This window comes from Hipposideros armiger, unplaced genomic scaffold (genome assembly GCF_001890085.2).
Source record: "Hipposideros armiger isolate ML-2016 unplaced genomic scaffold, ASM189008v1 scaffold_5, whole genome shotgun sequence".
Lineage (NCBI taxonomy): Eukaryota > Metazoa > Chordata > Mammalia > Chiroptera > Hipposideridae > Hipposideros > Hipposideros armiger.
In genome coordinates, this window is record NW_017731355.1 from 6,652,039 (window position 1) to 6,671,348 (window position 19,310).

Below are 19,310 nucleotides of genomic sequence, written 5' to 3' on the forward strand. Positions count from 1 at the left end.
AAATTACCCTGCATCTGAATTCTTGTTCTGCCACTTTCTAGCCAGGGACCTTGGGCAAGTTATTTAATCCCTCATCATTCTCAGTTTAAGCAACTGTGGAACACAGAAAATGATAACTGTCTTCCTTATAGGGTTGCTGTGATAATTAAATGAGATCAGACCTGTAAATCTCTTAGCGATGATGGAAACATCATGACCAGTCATTAATATCAACCAATGATGATCCTATCAATTATTTTAAATAGTTGTAAATAAAATAAATTTAAATAATACTTGAAGAGGTTCAAAGTAAGATGAAAAAGAAATTCCAAATGCAACTGCTTGTCTCACAGAGTCAAATGAATGTCTTTAGATACAATGTAATGGCTATTTAAATATCAAACTGTGGAAAATATGTATCAGGATAACATAAATTTGAACATTTCCAATCTGCTTCTTGTATAAAAGCTGCATAGCATTTCCAGTTCTTTGGAAAATTTATTTCAGGGACAGTGGAACCTTGCTTGGCAAGTTGAACAACTTTCCATTAGTTAAATGCAAGAAGGATGATTTCATTTTAAAAGTGAAATGTGGAAAGTGGTCAAATGGGCAGGATATAACTAATCATACTGTCTTTTTAAAAATCTGAAAAACAAAACTATAATAGAGAGAAGAAAGACTTATAATTCAAAGCACATGTAGACATTATTTTGCACTGAGTACATAAAGGTCCATCATCTATTCCAGTGAACAAATAAAATGGGTACACACATTGCACACATTCAGGGCATGAGATATCTCTCCCAGCCTTTAGTAGCTAGCTGAAATTCAGAGGTAGCTGTGTGTACTCAATAGCCAAAGCCAGTACATTAGTTCTGCCAAACAAGTCATCCATTCATCTCTCGCTATGGCTTCTGAAGGTGCCAGGCTAGTGCTTCTCAAAGGGTGCACCTTGAACCAATAGCAGCAGCATCACCTGGGAACTTGCATATTCTTGGGCTCCACCTGGATCTACTACATGAGAAACTCTGGGGGTGTGACCCACCCATGTGTGCTGGTTCAAGCTCTCCAGATGTTTGTAGCGCCCAAGACGGGGAAATACACCTGGGCTGCACCTGGGTTCTGCAGATAGAAGCCATTGGATCTCCTCTTGGATAGGTAGTATCGAAAATATCTTCAACAAGCGCTCACCTGTATGGACACATGATATGGATTCCACTGCCCTCACCAGGACTTGATTCCCTGATGTGAAAATTAATGGGATCATTAATAATTTGTTAAGCAGGGTCCAGGAAAAGGAGATCCTTGTGGCTCTCTGGCACCAACAAGCTGGGTCATGTGGAGGAAGCTAATCTTAGAACCACGCATTTTGTCTCTCGTAAAACAAAGGCAAAATCATATGGCCCTACTTTACTTGGCCTTTATAGGAAGAATTACTGATCTACAATGAGACACAAAGGATAAAGTATTGCAGCTACTTTAGGAAAACCCCTGACACATCTTTTTAAAATTTACTTTGGGAAACAAAAGAATCACAGAATTATATAACAAAGTCCCACCAACTATATGAAAAACAAACAAAAAAAGGAAAGATACAGGAAACTCTTTTCAGAGGTTTTTCAAAACTTAACAGTCAAAACTCATTCGATGGGAAATGGAGACGTATTCTGGATCTCAAAACTTGAATCATCATGTGAAAATACTTTTAAGCAAGAATGCCTTAAATAATTCTATTGTCATTTTTAAAAGATCTAAAACCAAAAATGAAAGCTTATTTTAATATTTTGATGCTTCCATAGTGTTGACAGTTATATTTTCCCAATTCAAATATATTCTCCAGCAGAGTGCCTTATTCATTTTTTCAGTGGAAGGAAATAAAATTCAGTATGCATAAATTTAAAGTCTTGTGCTTTTTAAAAAACAGATTTCGTTTGAACATTTTTTTACAAGGTGCATATAGTCACATATTGTTTTGTACTTAAGATAATTTAAAGAAACTAGCTGAGTCTTTGAACTCATAAGTTCAAAGATATATTGCATAGTTGTACTCGAATACGTACAGCCAGTTTCTGAAAGGAGAAAACTTAACAGTGGTTATGTTTGGGCAGTGGGACTGGTGGCGGGAACAGTGAAATGTCTTTTACTTTTTTACTTTAAATCCTTGAGTCTTATTTAAATTGAATTTTGGTACCCATTTTGTATAATTCTTTTACCTGTACTAGTTAGAAATAAAAAGTTAACTTAAAAACAATAAATCCATGCACTGGACCATTGACCTTTGGTATCCATTTCCTTGAACGTCACTTAAAAACATTAGGTAGCACTTTCAGCTGACTTTTCCTACAATTTGAGTACGCTATCACCAGATGACAAGAGGTTCTCATCTGGTACAACCCAGTCAAGCTGCAAATGAAGAAAGTGAAGCTCAGAGGGGCGAAAGGATTCACCCACATCCTCAAACTCACTCATACCAGAGGCAAGGCTCCCCCTAAGTTCCTGAACTTCTTGGTTTCTGCTTTTATTTTTTAAATCACATCATGTTGCCCATCACATGTTCTATAACACCACTGGTGCGTTCATCTAAGATATGAATCATAATCATGAAGTTGCTACAGTGTTACAAAAACATAACTCCATTGGAACTAAAGTGGATCACTATAATTAAACCCTGCACTTAATGATGGTCCTTGCTAAGGACCCGTATGGAGGCAGAGAGACAGGAGGGCTTAAGATCAGAGATTAGGCAGTTTTCTTCGTGAATTTGACTCCTCCATTTACTAATTGTGTGGCAAATTGCATGTAACCTCCTGATACCTTCTTTTTCTCATTTGTAATACCGTAATTAAAAACCATATCTATCTACTTAACAGAACTCTGAAGATTAAATGAAATAATTTATGTCAAGTACATAGCCAAACGCCTGGTACATAGTAAGTGGTCAATAAAAGTGAGCTATGACCAGTCAAAATTTAAATGTAAAAACTAACTACAATTCAGAACCTTCTTCACTAATCCCAGGCTGTTTTTAATCTATTACAATCATGGTCTCCTCCCCTAAATTTGAGTCTAAGTCCTCGCCTTTGAGAAGATCTGCATTTACCACAAATTGGTAACCTTAGAAAAGACACCCCTCCCTGCTACCACTCTCCCCAGCAGTAAGCGCTGAAAAGCTAGGATTAGATAAATGTGTGAGAAACACTGGAGAATGGCAAAGTTTCCCAAACAAGAGATAGACTTTGTTTTTAGCTTACCCTGAGTCGTGGTTGGTAGTCATTTGTTCTCAGATCTCTGGATCACCCAAATGACCTCTGACTGCTTCCCCAGCTAGCTGCCCACAATGAGAACTTGTTCTAATGGGTCCCTCCCAGGGCTTGCTGCCTTCCCAGCCCAGGGTGAAGCCCCTTCCTTGGAACTGCCCCTCCATCAGAGCCCCTCTTTTCTCCTTTCCACCGGCGGAAAGGCCTCTCTTCTCTACGTTAAAAGTGCAAAACAAAACAAAACCCTGTGACTAATTTCTTTTCAACTCTGGAGAAGGTAGTTTTCCATTATTCTCTTCAGTGAAGGAGAAAGAAGTCAGTCAGATCTTTGTGCGCTCCTTAACAAAAACATTCTTTGAAGGCACAACAGAATAAGCAATAACTGACAATTTAAACATACCTGGAATACTTCCCCACACATATTTCTAGAGTGTCTTATAATACCACAAAGCTTCAAACAGCATACCAACCTCTGCCTCCTGGCATGGAAATGAAACTATCTAAGCCCATTGTCAAGGCAGTTTGAGGGTATTTTCAAATGCTTACTGGAAACGATAACAACAATCAATCTATTGAGAGCTCATGCTGTAAATCTTTGGGCCTAGGAGATTTCCTAGCTCCAGGCTGGTGCTTCCATAAAAGGGCAGACATTTGCCAATGTCTGGTTTAGTGACAAAGGCCAAAGAACAGCTTTGGAGTTTGAAACCAAACAATCAAGAGTGCGAAGCCTGCACTTGCTGTTACCAACCATCCGGTGGAGAAGGTTCACAGTCAATTCATTTGCATGGTGTTAGACCAACAATGAGCTTACTCAGTGAGTTTCACAATTAGGGCAAACAATTCTAAAGGCTGTATTCTTTTTTTCCCTTCCCTATAGTTCTTTTTCAAAATCAGATCTGCTGAAGGGGTGCAAAAGTAAAGGGAGCTGAGCTGGGGATGGGTTTCCTTTTTTAAGAAAATTGAAATATGATGAACATATAACATTTAATTCGTTTTAGGTCTACAACATAATGATTTGATACATGTATATACTGTGAAGTGATCACTACAATAAATTTAATTAAAATCCATCACCACACATACTTACAATTTTTTTCTTGTTTTGAGAACTTTTAAGGTCTACTCTTTTAGCATCTTTCCAACATATTATACAATACAGTATTGTTAACCAAGTCATGCTGTACATTACATCCGCATTAAATCCATAATAAGGCCTTGTTTATCTAATAACTGGGAGTTTGTACCTTTTGACCACCTTCACCCATGCATCCCACACTCCCTCCCACCTCCCATCTCTGGCAACCACTAATCTGTTCTCTGTATCTATGTGTTCAGTTTTTTGTTTTTTTGGTTTTTTTAGATTCTACATATACATGAGATCATGTAGTATTTGTCTTTCTCTGTCTGATTTATTTCACTTAGCATAATGCCCTCAAGGTCCATCCTTGTTGTCATAATGGCAGGATTTCCTTTTTATGGCTGAATAAATAATCCATTGTTAGTATCTATCACATCTTCTTTAAGGGATGGAGTTCTTGGAGCTCCTACTCTAAGTCCCCTGCTCTTTCTTGTTTTTTTTTTTAATGATTTTTACCAAGATCCTTGCTGATTTAATGCTTTATTCTTACTCAACATCTGCCTTCCTATCCAGATATCAGAGGAACTAAATATGCAGTTGCATCGGTAAACCGCCTTGAGACCTTTGAGGAAAGGGAGTTAATTTCCTTTACAGTCCAGGGCTTTCCAACCACATGTTGGGCTCCCTGCTGGGTTCTCCATCATTCACAGGTTCTGGCGGGCCAGTGACACATCTCCTAATACTTACTAATGCACACAGGCTTACGAAACCATGTTCAAGAATGAAGGGTTTGTAGGTTTGGTTAAAGCAGACTTGCTTCCCCTTGATTCAGAATGTTTTTCTCTTCATCTGATTTTCTGGCCCTTCCCCCTTTTCTCTCTTCGCCCCAAGCTCCCAACCAGGAACCGAGAAGCTGGATCATCAACATAACAGGATCTTTCATTCCTGTGATTTCAGAGACGAACCTACAGCACCAGGCGCACAGCTGATACTGAGTGAGTACCTGTTGAGTGAATGAATGAATGAGCGAACGAATGAACAAAGGAAACTGGTACCCACTGCTACTCTACCCAGGTTGTACAACAAAGATTTGCCTACATTTGGGGCCAAAGTCAGGGCCAGATGAATTCAAAAAGATTCTTCTACAAACAGGCAATGTCAGACCAATTTGAGGACAACGGTTTATGTCAGGTTTGCAAAATCAGCTCTTGCTTTTATGTCGCCCCTGCCCACTTCCAATTCCCTGATTGTACCTGGTGCCCGCCTCATTGAAGGAAGTCCCCTTGTGTTGTACTCCCCTAGGGCTACTATTCCAGCCTAGAGAAAGCCTTGTCCACATTATCATGATTTTAGTCCTCTGCCCTCAGTGAGAAGTCAGGAAAGAAACTTGATAAATAATTTCAGGCCATAGTGCTGGGAGAAGACGAGATAGATGCATTTTAGAGAGAAACTCAGAACTAATATCTACATTCCAAGAGCTTAAAATGTACTGACTTCTTGATAAAAGCCCATATAGAAAATTAAATGTCATGGCTCCTCCCACACAGAAAGTGGCTCCATGTAGAAACTACACTGGACTTGGAGTCAGAAGACTTGGATTTGAGTCTTGGGTCTGCCTCCTACTGGCTGGTTATCGTAAGTCAAACAAATACACACTATCTCTGATCTGAAATGTTATCTATAAAACGGAGAGCATAATGCCCCGTCTCATAGTGCTATTACAGGGATTGAATGCAATGGCATTTATAATATTACTTTATCAAATCTAATGTAATAAAAGGAATGAAACAGCACAGAAAAAAGGGACAAAAAGACTATTCTTTGAAAATCCAGAATACGAGTATAAGATAGAAGGGGCAATTTGTATGACCTGAAATGAGTTTAGAAAAGACTTGGGTTGCGATCTGTAGGGCCTCACACATAATCATAGCATCAAAGTAACAAGTGCTCCCTGCTTATAGACCCAGTGTATTCCTAGAGTGCTGGTGCTGAAGGAGGTGATGATGGTGATGATGGTGATGATGATGATGATGGTGATGATGGTGATGATGATGATAATGATGGTGCCTTTATTGAGTGATGACCACATACCTGGTACTATTCTGAGCACTTTGTATGTTTTACCTTGTTCAACCTGATACTAACTCTACGAGGTAATACTATTATCTCCATTTTACAGATAAAAAAGCAAACTAAGGCCCAGAGAGTTGAATTCATCATTAAGTACAATTCCCTCCAAACACGTACTTTTCTTTAAAATAGGCTGTTGAATGAGAGGAGAAAAGCATCAGGAAGTAAAAGCCAAGCTTTTATCCAGCAGGACTGACAGGGTGAAGCTGAGAGAGGTGAAGCTCAGGAGCAGGGGTGGGATGAAGTTATTGACACTGAGAAGATACCTGCAAGAATTCTAGTGGGAAAGACCAAAAGGACATTCTTTGGAACAGAAGACAAAACGTAGCCTGTGTGTAAGGGGAAGGCCAATAGGAAGCAAGGAGAATGTAGTTGTTGGGAAATCAACAGAGATCATACCATGGCATTTTCCCCACTGCCTGCCCCATGCACCAAACACACTAATCAGCAATGTTCTCATTCTCAGAGGCACGACCTGCTGCTGTGACAATTGAGGGCTGGAGCGAGGGCATGCTGATAAAGCTGCTGCCATCCCCAAAGCTTCGTGCCACCTCTGAGTATTCAGCACCATTCCTGTGAGCAATGACGGGAGGAAACAGCTAAAGCTAGCTGTCACCACCAGACTACTAATGAAAACCGTCAAGTCTGCAAACAAAACGGCCAGCTTCTTCACAATTAAACGACCACCCACAATAGTATAAATTTGGAAAAGGAGCCGCTCCCACTGGGAATAGGTTTCCTCAGTGGTAAATCCCACAACAGGCTTGTTTTAGAGACAAGTAAAATGAGATTATACAATTCCTAACAATGTCTTTGCCATTCTGTATTTTTCTTCTTCTAAATCAATAAATCGTTGATTCTATGTCAATGGGGACCTCTTACATCCCAAACACAGATAAGAGATTTCAGAGATTAGCTACAGGTCTTTATGGTAATGAAACAAATTTACAAAACCAAAGGAGAACACTGTAATCCCATGGCACAAAAAATGCCAGGTACTGTTATGAGAAAGAGAGAGAGAAAGACACACAGAGAGGCAGAGAAAAGTAGAGAGGGAGAGAGGCAGAGAAAAGTAGAGAGGGAAAGAGAAAACATTTCCAAGGAAAGAGTTAAGGCAGTGGTTATATTATATTTGTTTTGTTTAATTAGGGGAAAGGCCAACAGAAGTCACTTTTTTCCTTGACTTACTTGGGGTGACAGGTTTGTATATAGTGATTTGTAGGTACACAGAAAACAAAATACCAAAGCTATTTTTTTTTAATCAAACACAAATATTTTGTGTAGACTTTTTGGCCAAACAGATCCTATTGAAAATAAACAGAATTGCAAGGATTTGGCATTTTAAAAGAGAGTAGTTGTAGAATGTCGATTGTAGACCTCTTTATATCCTTGTCACTGAGCCAGATGTATTATAACTAGTAACTGGTACCGTGGAAATGTGTGTGTGTGTGTGTGTGTGTGTGTGTGTGTGTATTTTTATAACACTTGACATTCAAAACATCTAATCAAGTAGGCAAGTAGCAGGCACCACTAGCATCCAGAGCAAATGGAAGCAGTGTGATATGAGCTGGTGTGTTTGAAACCCCAATACAAAGGAGAAACAGCCCCAAAACCCCAGGGTTGAACATGGAGAAGTAGGTCTGCATAGAAGTGCTGAGGACTGAGCGTGAGAGGCGCCGTGGTGGGAAGGGACCAACGATCCTTGGCTGCCCTACTTCCTGTGGCCCAACTGGTGGTGGCTGTGAGGCATGGCTCCCACTGGTGAGGCTGGCTACCCCCCTACCTCTTCCTATTACACATCCCCTCACCCCTAATCCTGATGCCTTAGTTGAAACTCAAGGTAGAGTTAGATGAAGGCAAGATGTTTTAGATAAGAATGCAGCACACACATGAGAAGCAAAGATGCTAAGATATCTCATCAAGGTTTAACCACCATGTTTCTTTTCTTATATCTTCAAGACTACAGGCTAGAGGAGAGCACAGCAGCAATAACAACAACAATAATAGCTGCCACTTATTCCATGTCTCCATGTATCACTGTGCTAAGAACTTTCCATAAAAAATGTTATTAATTTTCACAATAATTCTGTGATGCAGGTTACTTTCCCCCATAACAGAGATGAAGAAACAGAGGCTTAGAGACATTAAAGTAATTTGCTGAGGTCAATAAGTAGCAAGTGGCATGGCCCACAGATCTGCTAAACAATGTCCTCTCCCTCTAGCATGCCAATCTTGCTCAACCCTAGAGAGAGGCAAATGGGATGCTATGCCCTAAGTTTAATAAATCTAAATTTAGTCTGATTAAAAAAAAATTCCATAAGGCAAAATCAACCCTGTTTAATTTGGGGAGGGATAATTTTTCAACAACAGCGTTTGAAGTACACATTTGAACTGCCACACGTCCACCTTCCTAGAACATCAGTAGACACTAGATCCAGGTAATAAAACTAAAATTTCAATTTCTAGCCTGGCTAGAAATTATTATAAATACTTTCATGATAATAGAAATTAATTTCAGAATTCTATTAGAACTCACAGTATAATCTATCCTAAAGCAATTCAATAAGTGATTGGCTTAATCTCCTAGAGAAACCTCTCATTGCTCAAAGAATAGTAACAGAAACTGTTTTACTTATAAGCGAATCTGCTTTTAACAAGAACTTACAGGTGAATATGCTTTTAAATCAGGGAATTGAACAAATAGCCTCGTTGGTAATTTATTATAATTCCCCTTTTTCTTTCACATTTATTCTGGTTGAGACAGAGAATATCTCTAATACTAAAAGGTTATAATATCTATCACTAAATAGTCATCCTCAAAATGCCAATATTAGAATTCTATTCCCTTGGTTCGAGGTAAAATATTAATGTACACAGAGGTTTGTATAAGCTTAACAGAGCCAACTCAGCATGACAAATGAGGCGAATTCCACACAGCACATTACGGAGACATCAGGTTAGTGCGCTCCTAAGACCAGCTGCTCTGCGCTGCAGGTCCCTGGTACACTCCCTCCATGAGTCACACTTGCCCTAAGCCGGTGGCATTCACCAAGTGGCTTGTTTCAGCAAAGACAAGACTTTTCTTCTGCTCCTGGAGAGTGAAGACTCCATATGTTGTGCCATAATCTCCTTGTAGCAAAAAATAGCCTTGGGGATTGATATCACTTCCAGGAAGGAAGGATGCACGGGCGGCGGCCATTTGGCAAAGGAGCTACCAAGGTTGGGTCTTGGTGCAACAACTGACTGGTTCTGTTGCCTGAGACATTCCTTAAACATAAGAGCAATGTGTTCGCAGAGAGGCTATGGAGTCTGGGCATTGTTCGGAGGTGTATGAGGAATTCTTAATAAACCTTTCAAGAATTCAAGAGTTCCTGAGTGGCACATCAACCATAAAAGGAGAGAAATTTCATTTGCTGGGGAATCCTAAAAAGCCATTTAGAACTAACTAAATACAACCAGTGTCAAAAAAGGGTCAAGAAGTACATCACTGTGTCACATACCAAGCCACCTTCTGCCCCTGCTCATTTCTCTCCTTGAGAAGCCAGAGCTAATGGAGGAAAATGTTTCCCTTCTCTTCTGAGGATGCTGTCGACAGCTCTACGGCCCACTAGGCCTCTTTTCCACTCCTCTTCTGTGCCGATGCCCAGTGCTGACGTCTGCATCTCATCTCCATGTGGAAGGATGGAGGGACTCTTACTTGACCTATCAGCAGCTTTGGACACTGTTCATCATTTCCCCTCCTTGATGATCCTTCTTCACTTAGTGTCAAGGGCTAAACACTCTCCTGACTTTCAAAGAGCCTCACTGGTGGCTCTTATTCATCCTTTTTTCCTAGTGGCTACACATCTCCCAGACTCCTGATGCTGAAATAACTCAGTCCTTAGTCTTCTCTAACTACCCTCAGTCCCTTGGTGATCTCATGCAGTCTCATTCTGTATAGATGGTATTTAATGCAAAAAACTCCCAAATCTACCCTTGACCATTCTCTTGAATTCTAGACTTGTATATCTAACTGCTTATTCATCATTGGACTTGGAGGTATACTCAACATCTCAAATTCGACATGTCCCAAACTGAAAGCATTTTATAATATTAAGTCACTCTTTCATAACCACCAGATGAGAATGGTGAGATCACTCTGATTTTATAAAGAACAGTGAAGCACAGAGAAGTGAGATTATTGCCTGACGCTACGCCTCTAGTGAGGGACAGAACCAAGGGGGCATCACCATCCTCGAGTCCCCTCTCTCTCTGCCTTCCTCTCCTCTCCACCCTCACCCTGCCATCAGCCAAGCCTGCAGGTTCCACTTCCTCATCTTACCACCACCCCAGGCACCCAAACACCATGCTCTTTCTTGCATGGGTCACTGCAGTAGCTCCTAACTAACCCCCTGCCTCCTTCCACTTGCCCCCAACTGTCTGCCCTTGAAAGGTTTATTACCAGAGTTATCTTATAAAACCAAAGTTTAGACCCTCTAATGGCTTCCACTGCACTTAGAACACACTCCTAAGTAGAGTCTATACAAAGTTGGCCTGCCTTCCTGGCCAACTCAGCCTGGCACCCTCCTCCTCACCTGCCAGTCTTTAGCCACACTGGTCTGCGTTAAGGACCTTGAACACACAGGGGCCACTTCTGCCTTGTAGCTTAGCCTCAGCTGTTGTGACCCCAGATTTTACATGGCTGGATCTGTCTCATCATATGGGATTTAATTTCAGTGTCATGTCTATAGACTGACCTTCCTTGACCACCCAATTTAAGGTAACCCCTGCCTCTATCCCATATAACCCACACTTTTACACTCTAGTTGGGACTATGGATTAGTACAACCTCTTCAGGCAGCCAGTTGGCAATATCCATCAAATGTGTAGCCGTTTGACCTGGCAATTCTACTTCTAAGAATTTATTCTAAATATAAACTTGTACATATGTGAAATGATATATATTACAGGATTATTTATTGCTGTGTTGCTTCTAATAGCAAAATGCAGACAACAACCTAAGTGTCATCAGTAGGAGCACCTGAAATAAATTATAGTTCAAAGTAACATATAAAAATGCATTAGGTACTTAACAACCTTATGATCTAAGTACAATTACAGGCATACATTGGAGATATTGTGGGTTCAGTTCCAAACCACCACAATAAAGCAAGTATCTCAATAAAATGGGTCACATTAATTTTTTGGTTTCCCAGTACATATAAAAGTTATGTTTACATTATACTGTAATTGATTAAGTGTGCAATAACATTATGTCTAAAATACCAATGTATATAGCTTAATTAAAAATATTTTATTGCCACTAATCATTAGAGAAATGCAAATAAAAACCACAATGAGCTACCACCTCACTCCGGTCAGAACGGCTATCATCAATAAATTAACAAACAACAAGTGCTGGCAAGGTTGTGGGGAAAAGAGAACCCTGGTGTACTGTTGGTGGGATTGCAGATTGGTGCAGCCACTATGGAAATCAGTATGGAGATATCTCAAAAAACTGGAAATGGAACTACCTTATGACCAAGCAATTCCACTCTTAGGTACTTATCCAGAAAACCCAAGACACTAATTCGAAAAAATATATGCACCCCTATGTTCATTGCAGCGCTATTCACAATAGCTAAGACTTGGAAACAACTGAAATGCCCATCGGTAGATGACTGGATTAAGAAACTATGGTACATTTACACAATGGAGTATTACTCAGCTATAAAGAAGAAGGAAATAGTAACATTTGCAATGATATGGATGGACCTGGAGACTATTATGCTAAGTGAAATAAGTCAGTCAGAGAAAGAAAAATCCCATATGATCTCGCTTATATGTGGAATCTAAAGAACTGAATAAATGAGTAATGTAAACAGAAATAGTCTCAGAGACACAGAGGAAAACTGATGATTGCTAGATGGGACGGGGGTGGGGATGAGGGAGAAGGGGAAGGGACGAGACAACATAAGTTGGTAACTACAATGTTGCCTCAGGGATAGAAAAGACAGTTTGAGGAATATAATCAATAATGTTGGAAATATCTTTTAGGGGGCCAGATGGACTCATGTCTTTTTAGGGAGACCACTTCATGGACGGCGTAGAGGCCTGACCACTGCACTGTACATCTGAAACTGCCGTTGAATAATATTATATGTCAACTATAATTTAATACATATATAGTCATGGGATGTGGAGTATAATGTGGGAATTCAGTCAATGGAATTGTAATAGATATGTATGATATCGAGGGTGGGAGGACAGTGGATGGGGGAGGGGGGTTGTCACTTTGTGAGGAGTGAAAAGGATAACTATTGCATTGTTTTGTACACCTGAAACTAATAAAAAAATAATAAAGTCATACACTGCAAATATGCAAAAACAAAAACAAAATTTTATTGCCAAAAAATGCTAACCATCATCTGAGCCTTCAGCAAGTCATAATCTTTTTGCTGGTGGAGGGTCTTGCCTCGATGTTGATGAAAAGAAATATATGGAAAGCACACTAAAGTAAAGCACAATAAAATGAGGTATAAGCCTCATTAAGCCCTATGTTAAAGGAGAAATCTAAGGCACAGTGAGCTTAGCTAACTAACCCAAGATGCATAGCTAATCAGTGGTAAAGTAGGGATTCAAATCTCAGGTTCTTAGTCTCTATACTATAATGCTTCCCCATTCGCATTCCCATGGTGCAATACCATACAGCCATCAAAAGGAGTGAGGCGTTATATACATACTGATATGGACTGATCTCTAAGACACGCTGTTAGGTGAAAACAGTGTAGAATAGTAGGTAGAGTTTCAGCTCTGGGAGTTTTTTCTTTTTAAAGATTACATATATATGTGTGCATACATCTATAAAAAGATATCTAAGAAATAGTGGAAAGAAAAACTAGGTAGCTAGGGGCAGGGGTGGGAGAAGACTTACATTTCACTTCTTACTTTTTTTTTTTGCCTTTTTATGTTTCTTGTGTATGTATAAACACATACATACTGCCTAGTCAAAGAACCAAATAATTAAAAACAGATTGCCAGGTTGCTATTTTTTTCCATAAAGAGTACACCCAAGTCACTCTTTATCATATCACCTGTTGTATTTTCTTTATGTATCTACTATTAGATGGTTTATTTATTAATGCATGATTGTCTTATGACTTCACTAGAGTCATCACCTAAAATTGTTTGTGTTTTTTTTTGCAGTGGGGCAGTGGGGGAAGGGCAGTTCATGTTTTTTATACTAGGTACATAAGCTCACCAGACCCCATTAGAACGTAAGCTCCATGAAGGCAGGGACTGTGCGTGGAAAGCTCAGTGCCACGGCCCCAACATTTAGCATACCAACTCATGTAGAGTAATTCTGAATGAATGAATGAATGAATGATAATTCATGCTCAAGAACCTAGGGCTTAGATAATCAGAGTCAAAATATAAGAACCTTTTTTACCAAAAATGCATGAAAGTTTTTAATGGTTTAGATCAGCAAGTATGAAAAATTAAGATCCTCAAAGAATCCATTATATCATTAACACTCAATGTAGAGATTCTAAGCAAGCAGTACACACAAAGATAAGTCCTAGTTCTCATGGGATTTCACTTGGGCTTATTTAGGGTGAAAAAATGCTGATAATGAGCAAGAAGTGGTGAGTTAATGAAAGAAAAAGAAGATCGCTCAAGCCTTAAAAAACAGGAACAATTTAGAAAAGCCATGCAGACATCTACAAAGCTTCAGCCATTATTTAATTTGGGGTCATACAAATTATTGTTGATTCAGTAAAGGAAAACTTCCTTTTTGAGTTTTCAAAGATGCACAACGCTAAGGAGAACATCTGCCCTAGAAATGGCCTCCGTGAGCCCTTCAGAGGTGCACTGTCTGGTTATATTGTCATATGCAAAGGAATAAGCTCAGTAACAGACCCGAACTAAAAAACCTACAGGAAAATGATGATCCTGAGAACGGTCTTTATTTTTAAACTAATTAACAAGGCAGAGGAGGAGAGGATCATGTGAGATGGTTAATTTTATGTGTCAACTTGACTGGACAATGGGGTACCCAGATATTTGGTCAAACATTATTCTGAGTGGTCCATGAGGGTATTTCTGGATAAGATTAACATTTAAGTCAGTAGAGTGAGTAAATCAGATTGCTCTCCCTAATGTGGGTGGGCCTTGTCCAATCAATTGAAGGCCTGACTTGAACAAAAAGGTGACCTTTCCCTGAGTAGGAGAGAATTCCTCCTGCCTGTCTTTGAGCTGAGACATCAGCTTTATCTTGTCTTTGGGCTCAAACTAAAACATCAGCTCTTCTGGTTCTCAGCTCAGGCCTTTGGCCTTGGGCTGGAACTAAATCATTGGCTGTCTTGTATCTCAAGCTTGTTGACTCATCCTGTAGATCTTTGGATTTGTCAGCCTCCATAACTGTGTGAACCAATTCTTTATAATAAATATTATATATTGGGTTGTTGGAAAAGTCATAATGCATTTTTGCAACAAAAAACAGAAAAAAATACGTTATGACTTTTCCAACAACCCTATATATATTATATATATATATATATATATATATATATATATACACACACACACACATATATATATATACACATACACACACACACATACACCAGAGGGTGCCAATAAAATGTATATACATTTTAAGAAAGGAAAACTATTAAAATTGTAATATTCAATACAAGTCATGTTTGACTTCTGCAGTTACAAGAGGCACTCAAAGTGGTTACCATTAACGTTCAGATACTTCTGATTATGGCAAACTACTGCTTGAGAAACAATGACCAAAGTGTCCACTTGTATACATTTTTTTGGCATCCCTGGTACATATAAATATATAAATATAAATATATATACATAAACATATTCCCCCCCCCCTGTTTCTGGATAACCCTGGCTAATACATGCTGCTTCCTCTGTTAGGAAACTTGCCAGAGTGAAACGCCTCTTGCTTGGTACCACCTATCACTAGAAACCTGAAATGGGAATACAATGTTTCCCCCAATACACACCCCAGTCATGAGAATGTATCAGCATATTCTCGGCCAGTAGAGAGAGGATCAACAGTTTAAAAGCTAAAGACTTACACACATATACCTGATAAGGAATTGATATCCAGAATATATAAAGAACTATTACACCTCAACAACAAAAAAGCAACTCAATTACAAAAATGGGTAAATAGATATTTCACCAAAGAAGACATACAAATGGCTAATAAGCACATGAAAATATGCTCAACATTACTAATCATTAGGGAAATGCAAATCAAAACCACAATGAAATATTAATTGAAACCCATTAAGATGACCACTATTAAAAAAACAACAAGTGTTGGCAAGGATTGGGAGATACTGAAATCCTTGTAGACTTCTGGTGGGAATGTGAAATGATGCAGCTGCTATGGAAAATAGTATGGCAACTCTTCAAAAAATTAAAAATAGAATTAACATATGATCTAGCAATCACACTTCTGGGTATATACACAAAAGAATTGAAAGCGGTACCTTGAAGAGATATTTGTACACCCGTGTTCATAGCAGCATTATTCATAGAAGCAACCCAGTGTCCATCAACAGATGAATGGATAAACAAAATATGGTATATACACACTATGGAGTATTATTCAGCCTTAAAAAGGAAGGAAATTCTGACAGATGGTACAACATGGATGAACCTTAAGGCCATGTTAAGTGAAATAAGCTAGTCAGGAAAAGACAAATACTATATGATTCCACTTTACAAAATACCTAGAGTAGTTAAATTCATAGATGCAGAAATCCAAATGGTAGTTGCCCAGGGCTAGGGGAAGGGGGGACTGGGGAGTTTTTGCTAACATATATGCAGTTTTAGTTTTATAAGATAAAAAGAGTTCTGCAGATGGATGGATGGTGATGGTTACACAACAATATGAACGTACTCAATATGAACTGTAAACTTAAAAACGGTTAAAATTGTAAATGTTATGCTACATGTATTTTACAATTTAAAAACAAAGCTAAAGACTTAGAGCTCTCCAAGATACTCAAGCAAGCTTTAAAAAGACGTTGCAACAAAATGCATATCCTGTAGTCCCATTATGTAAAACCTAATATAAATATAAAAGCACGGGAAGCAGACAAATTGCCATTAGCAGTTACTAGTAAGAAGGGAAGTGGGGGATGAATAGAATGGGAGTGTTCATATATCTATCAACCTGTGTGCCTCTGTATTGACTGAATCTAGTACAGTAAGAACATATCTATATTTGCTTCCTAGGGCGGCTGTAACAAAGTACCAAAAACTGAGTGGCTTAAGCAATAGAAATTTATTCTCTCCCACGTTGGAGCCTGGAAGTCTGAAATCAGGTGACTGCAGAGCCACACCCCCTCTGAGACTGGGTAGACGCCTTCCCAGCTTCTGGTGGTGACTGTCAATTCTTGCTTGGCATTCCTTGGTTTACAGCATCATCACTCCAATCTCTGCCTCTGTCACCACATGTTTTCTCCCTGTGTGCCTCCCCTCCCTTGGCATTTTCTTCTTTTTATAAGGACATCCATCATATTAGATTAGGACCCACATAATGATTTCATCTTAACTTGCCTACATCTGCAAAGGCCCTATTTCCAAATAAGGTCACATTCATAGCCTCTAGGAGTTAGGACTTCAACGTTTTGGAGGGGACACAATTCAACGATAGAAACATTCATTCATATTTTTAAAGATGACAGTTAAAGTCCCTTGAACCCTCTACCTATGAGCCCTTAAGAGGGTAAGGAAAGATACTTTAGAGGCAGTATTGTGAAAATTAAGAGCCCAGGGTCAGGAGTCACACTGAAAAGGTTCATATCCTTGTCAGCCACTTACAAATTACATAACCTTGGGCATGGAACTTTTTCTTGCCTCAGTTTCCTTATCTTTAACACAATAGCACCTAGCTCACAGGAGGAGAATTAAATTATTGTTATGAGGATTAAATTAATTACAAAATGCTTATTAGCACATAGTAAGTGCTCAATCAACATGAGCGATTATGTTGATTATCGCCATTTACAGGATCCCCAAGACTCCCTTGGAAAGCGTTCTTGGGGACAGAGAGCCTTTATTTTGGCAATGCAGACTCAATGCCTTTCTCTCTATCGTCCTTACCCACGAGTCTCATGCTTGTGACACAGCACCAGCAATTTCATCCACGATAGGGTTTATACTGCTGCACTAAATATTCTTCATCCATGCAGTTATCCAACCACCTCCTGGGTACAGTCCCATCTGCAGCGTGGCAGTCAACGTCCTGCTGGCTGACTGGGTCTCAGGGCAGTGCCACCTAAACCATCAGGGTGAATGCTTCTCACTTCACGTGCAGCCCATGGAGGGATGCAAAGCAGCCCATGGCCTCAGGCCTTCCACTTTCTGTGATCAGCGCCCTAAATTTGGATTTTAATCTTGGCCTCCCTTGCTGCTAAATCTGTATCCAGTTAATCTTACAGGGTTGTGGGGGAGGAGTTATGCTGCTATGGCAACCTAACAACTCTGGGCAGAAGGACAGAAGAAATGGAATTCCAGGACCAAGACCACCAAAAGACTCAGAAACACCCATTGCTGCCTTTGTTTCACAAAAATGAATCTTGATATGCTACAATAAACAGACCCCTCTTCTCCTTTTTTTTTTACAAGTTTCTAGCCATTGACAAAAATAAAAGCCTGCTTATACAAGTATTCTATTCACATGTCATTTCCTAACAGGATAGAAACTAAAACTCACACTTCATTCAGCAAGTCAGGAAGTCAGCTGATTTCCTTTAAAGCTCTCTCGCTCGCTCTCTGCATGAAACGAGCAATTGTCCAGTCTGGATTTTATACATAATATTACTTTTTGACCTGCAGTTTACAAATAAACTAACAGAAGGACACAAATAGAGCTTCGGCCGGCTGCCTCATCTTCCAGTGGCTTCCAGGAGCCAGAGGAGGGCAGAGAAAGATGAAAGGACTACCTTGGTGACCCAGAGACCTCATCTTCCACAGTGACTACCACAGCAGAGCTGACCACACACAGCACAACAGATTTTCACATCTGTGTTTCCCTGTCTACATTCTGATGGAGTTTCTGAGGAATAGTAAATGATCTCAAAGGTAAATCATAGTCAAACACATGGACACAAACTAGGGATTAAGACTGTACCAGGCACTAAATAATCTAAAACAGACCCAAGAAAGTTCTGGTAGGCTAGCTCAGGATAGGACCAGCCAGGAGGCAGCAAGTGTAACTGACAAGCTTCGTCTCTGAAAAGCTACTCTAGGTTAAACTGAGGACTGACATCTTAGGGCAAGAGTTGAAAAGTTTTTTAAAAGAAAAAAAAAATGGTCAGAAGCACCTTCAGCCTGAATGTCTTTATTCTCTGTTTTTTACATCTTTTTCCAAGACAGTCTTTCTGAGCTTGAGCAAGGACAAGCGTCAACCCTGGAGGAGAATTTGTTAACTCAGGGTCTAGGGGTAGAGAGGTAAACAGGTGATGAGTTGGTTGGGTTATGATTATATTAAAGGAATGGCAATTGCTTAGAATTACACCATGATAATATAAACTGAATCTTGACATACAGATAAGAGAAGCGGGATGTGAAAAATCAGGGAAAAGCCACTCTGGAACAGGAATCAGAAGCTTCAAGTCCTTGGTTTGGCTCTACCACTTAACCAGCCACATGATCACAGACAAGTTATTTACAAGCCCTAAATTTCGGCTGCTTCAGCTATAAGTGGGTATAATAATATCTGCCCTGACTTCAACTATTGTACATATATGAAGCCATATACATGATAGCCTTTTATAAACTGCTAAGTACTGCTCAGTGACTATACTGCTATTTCTACTAAAATCTAGATTTGTTGGACATAAGCA

General features: G+C 39.5%; 1 protein-coding gene across 6 annotated transcripts in view; it reads right to left on the minus strand.

The window, feature by feature from the left end:
• Window positions 1-19,310, minus strand: part of SAMD4A (sterile alpha motif domain containing 4A) — a 217,033-nt gene that overhangs the window by 135,477 nt on the left and 62,246 nt on the right. The window contains exon 1 of one of the 6 annotated variants that reach the window (XM_019645287.1): window positions 17,566-17,593. The exons of the other annotated variants lie outside the window; for them this stretch is intronic. Coding sequence (XP_019500832.1) covers window positions 17,566-17,578 — 13 coding nt within the window. The 5' untranslated portion in view covers window positions 17,579-17,593. Of the gene's footprint in view, window positions 1-17,565; window positions 17,594-19,310 lie in introns of those variants that run through there. 6 annotated transcript variants of the gene reach the window in all.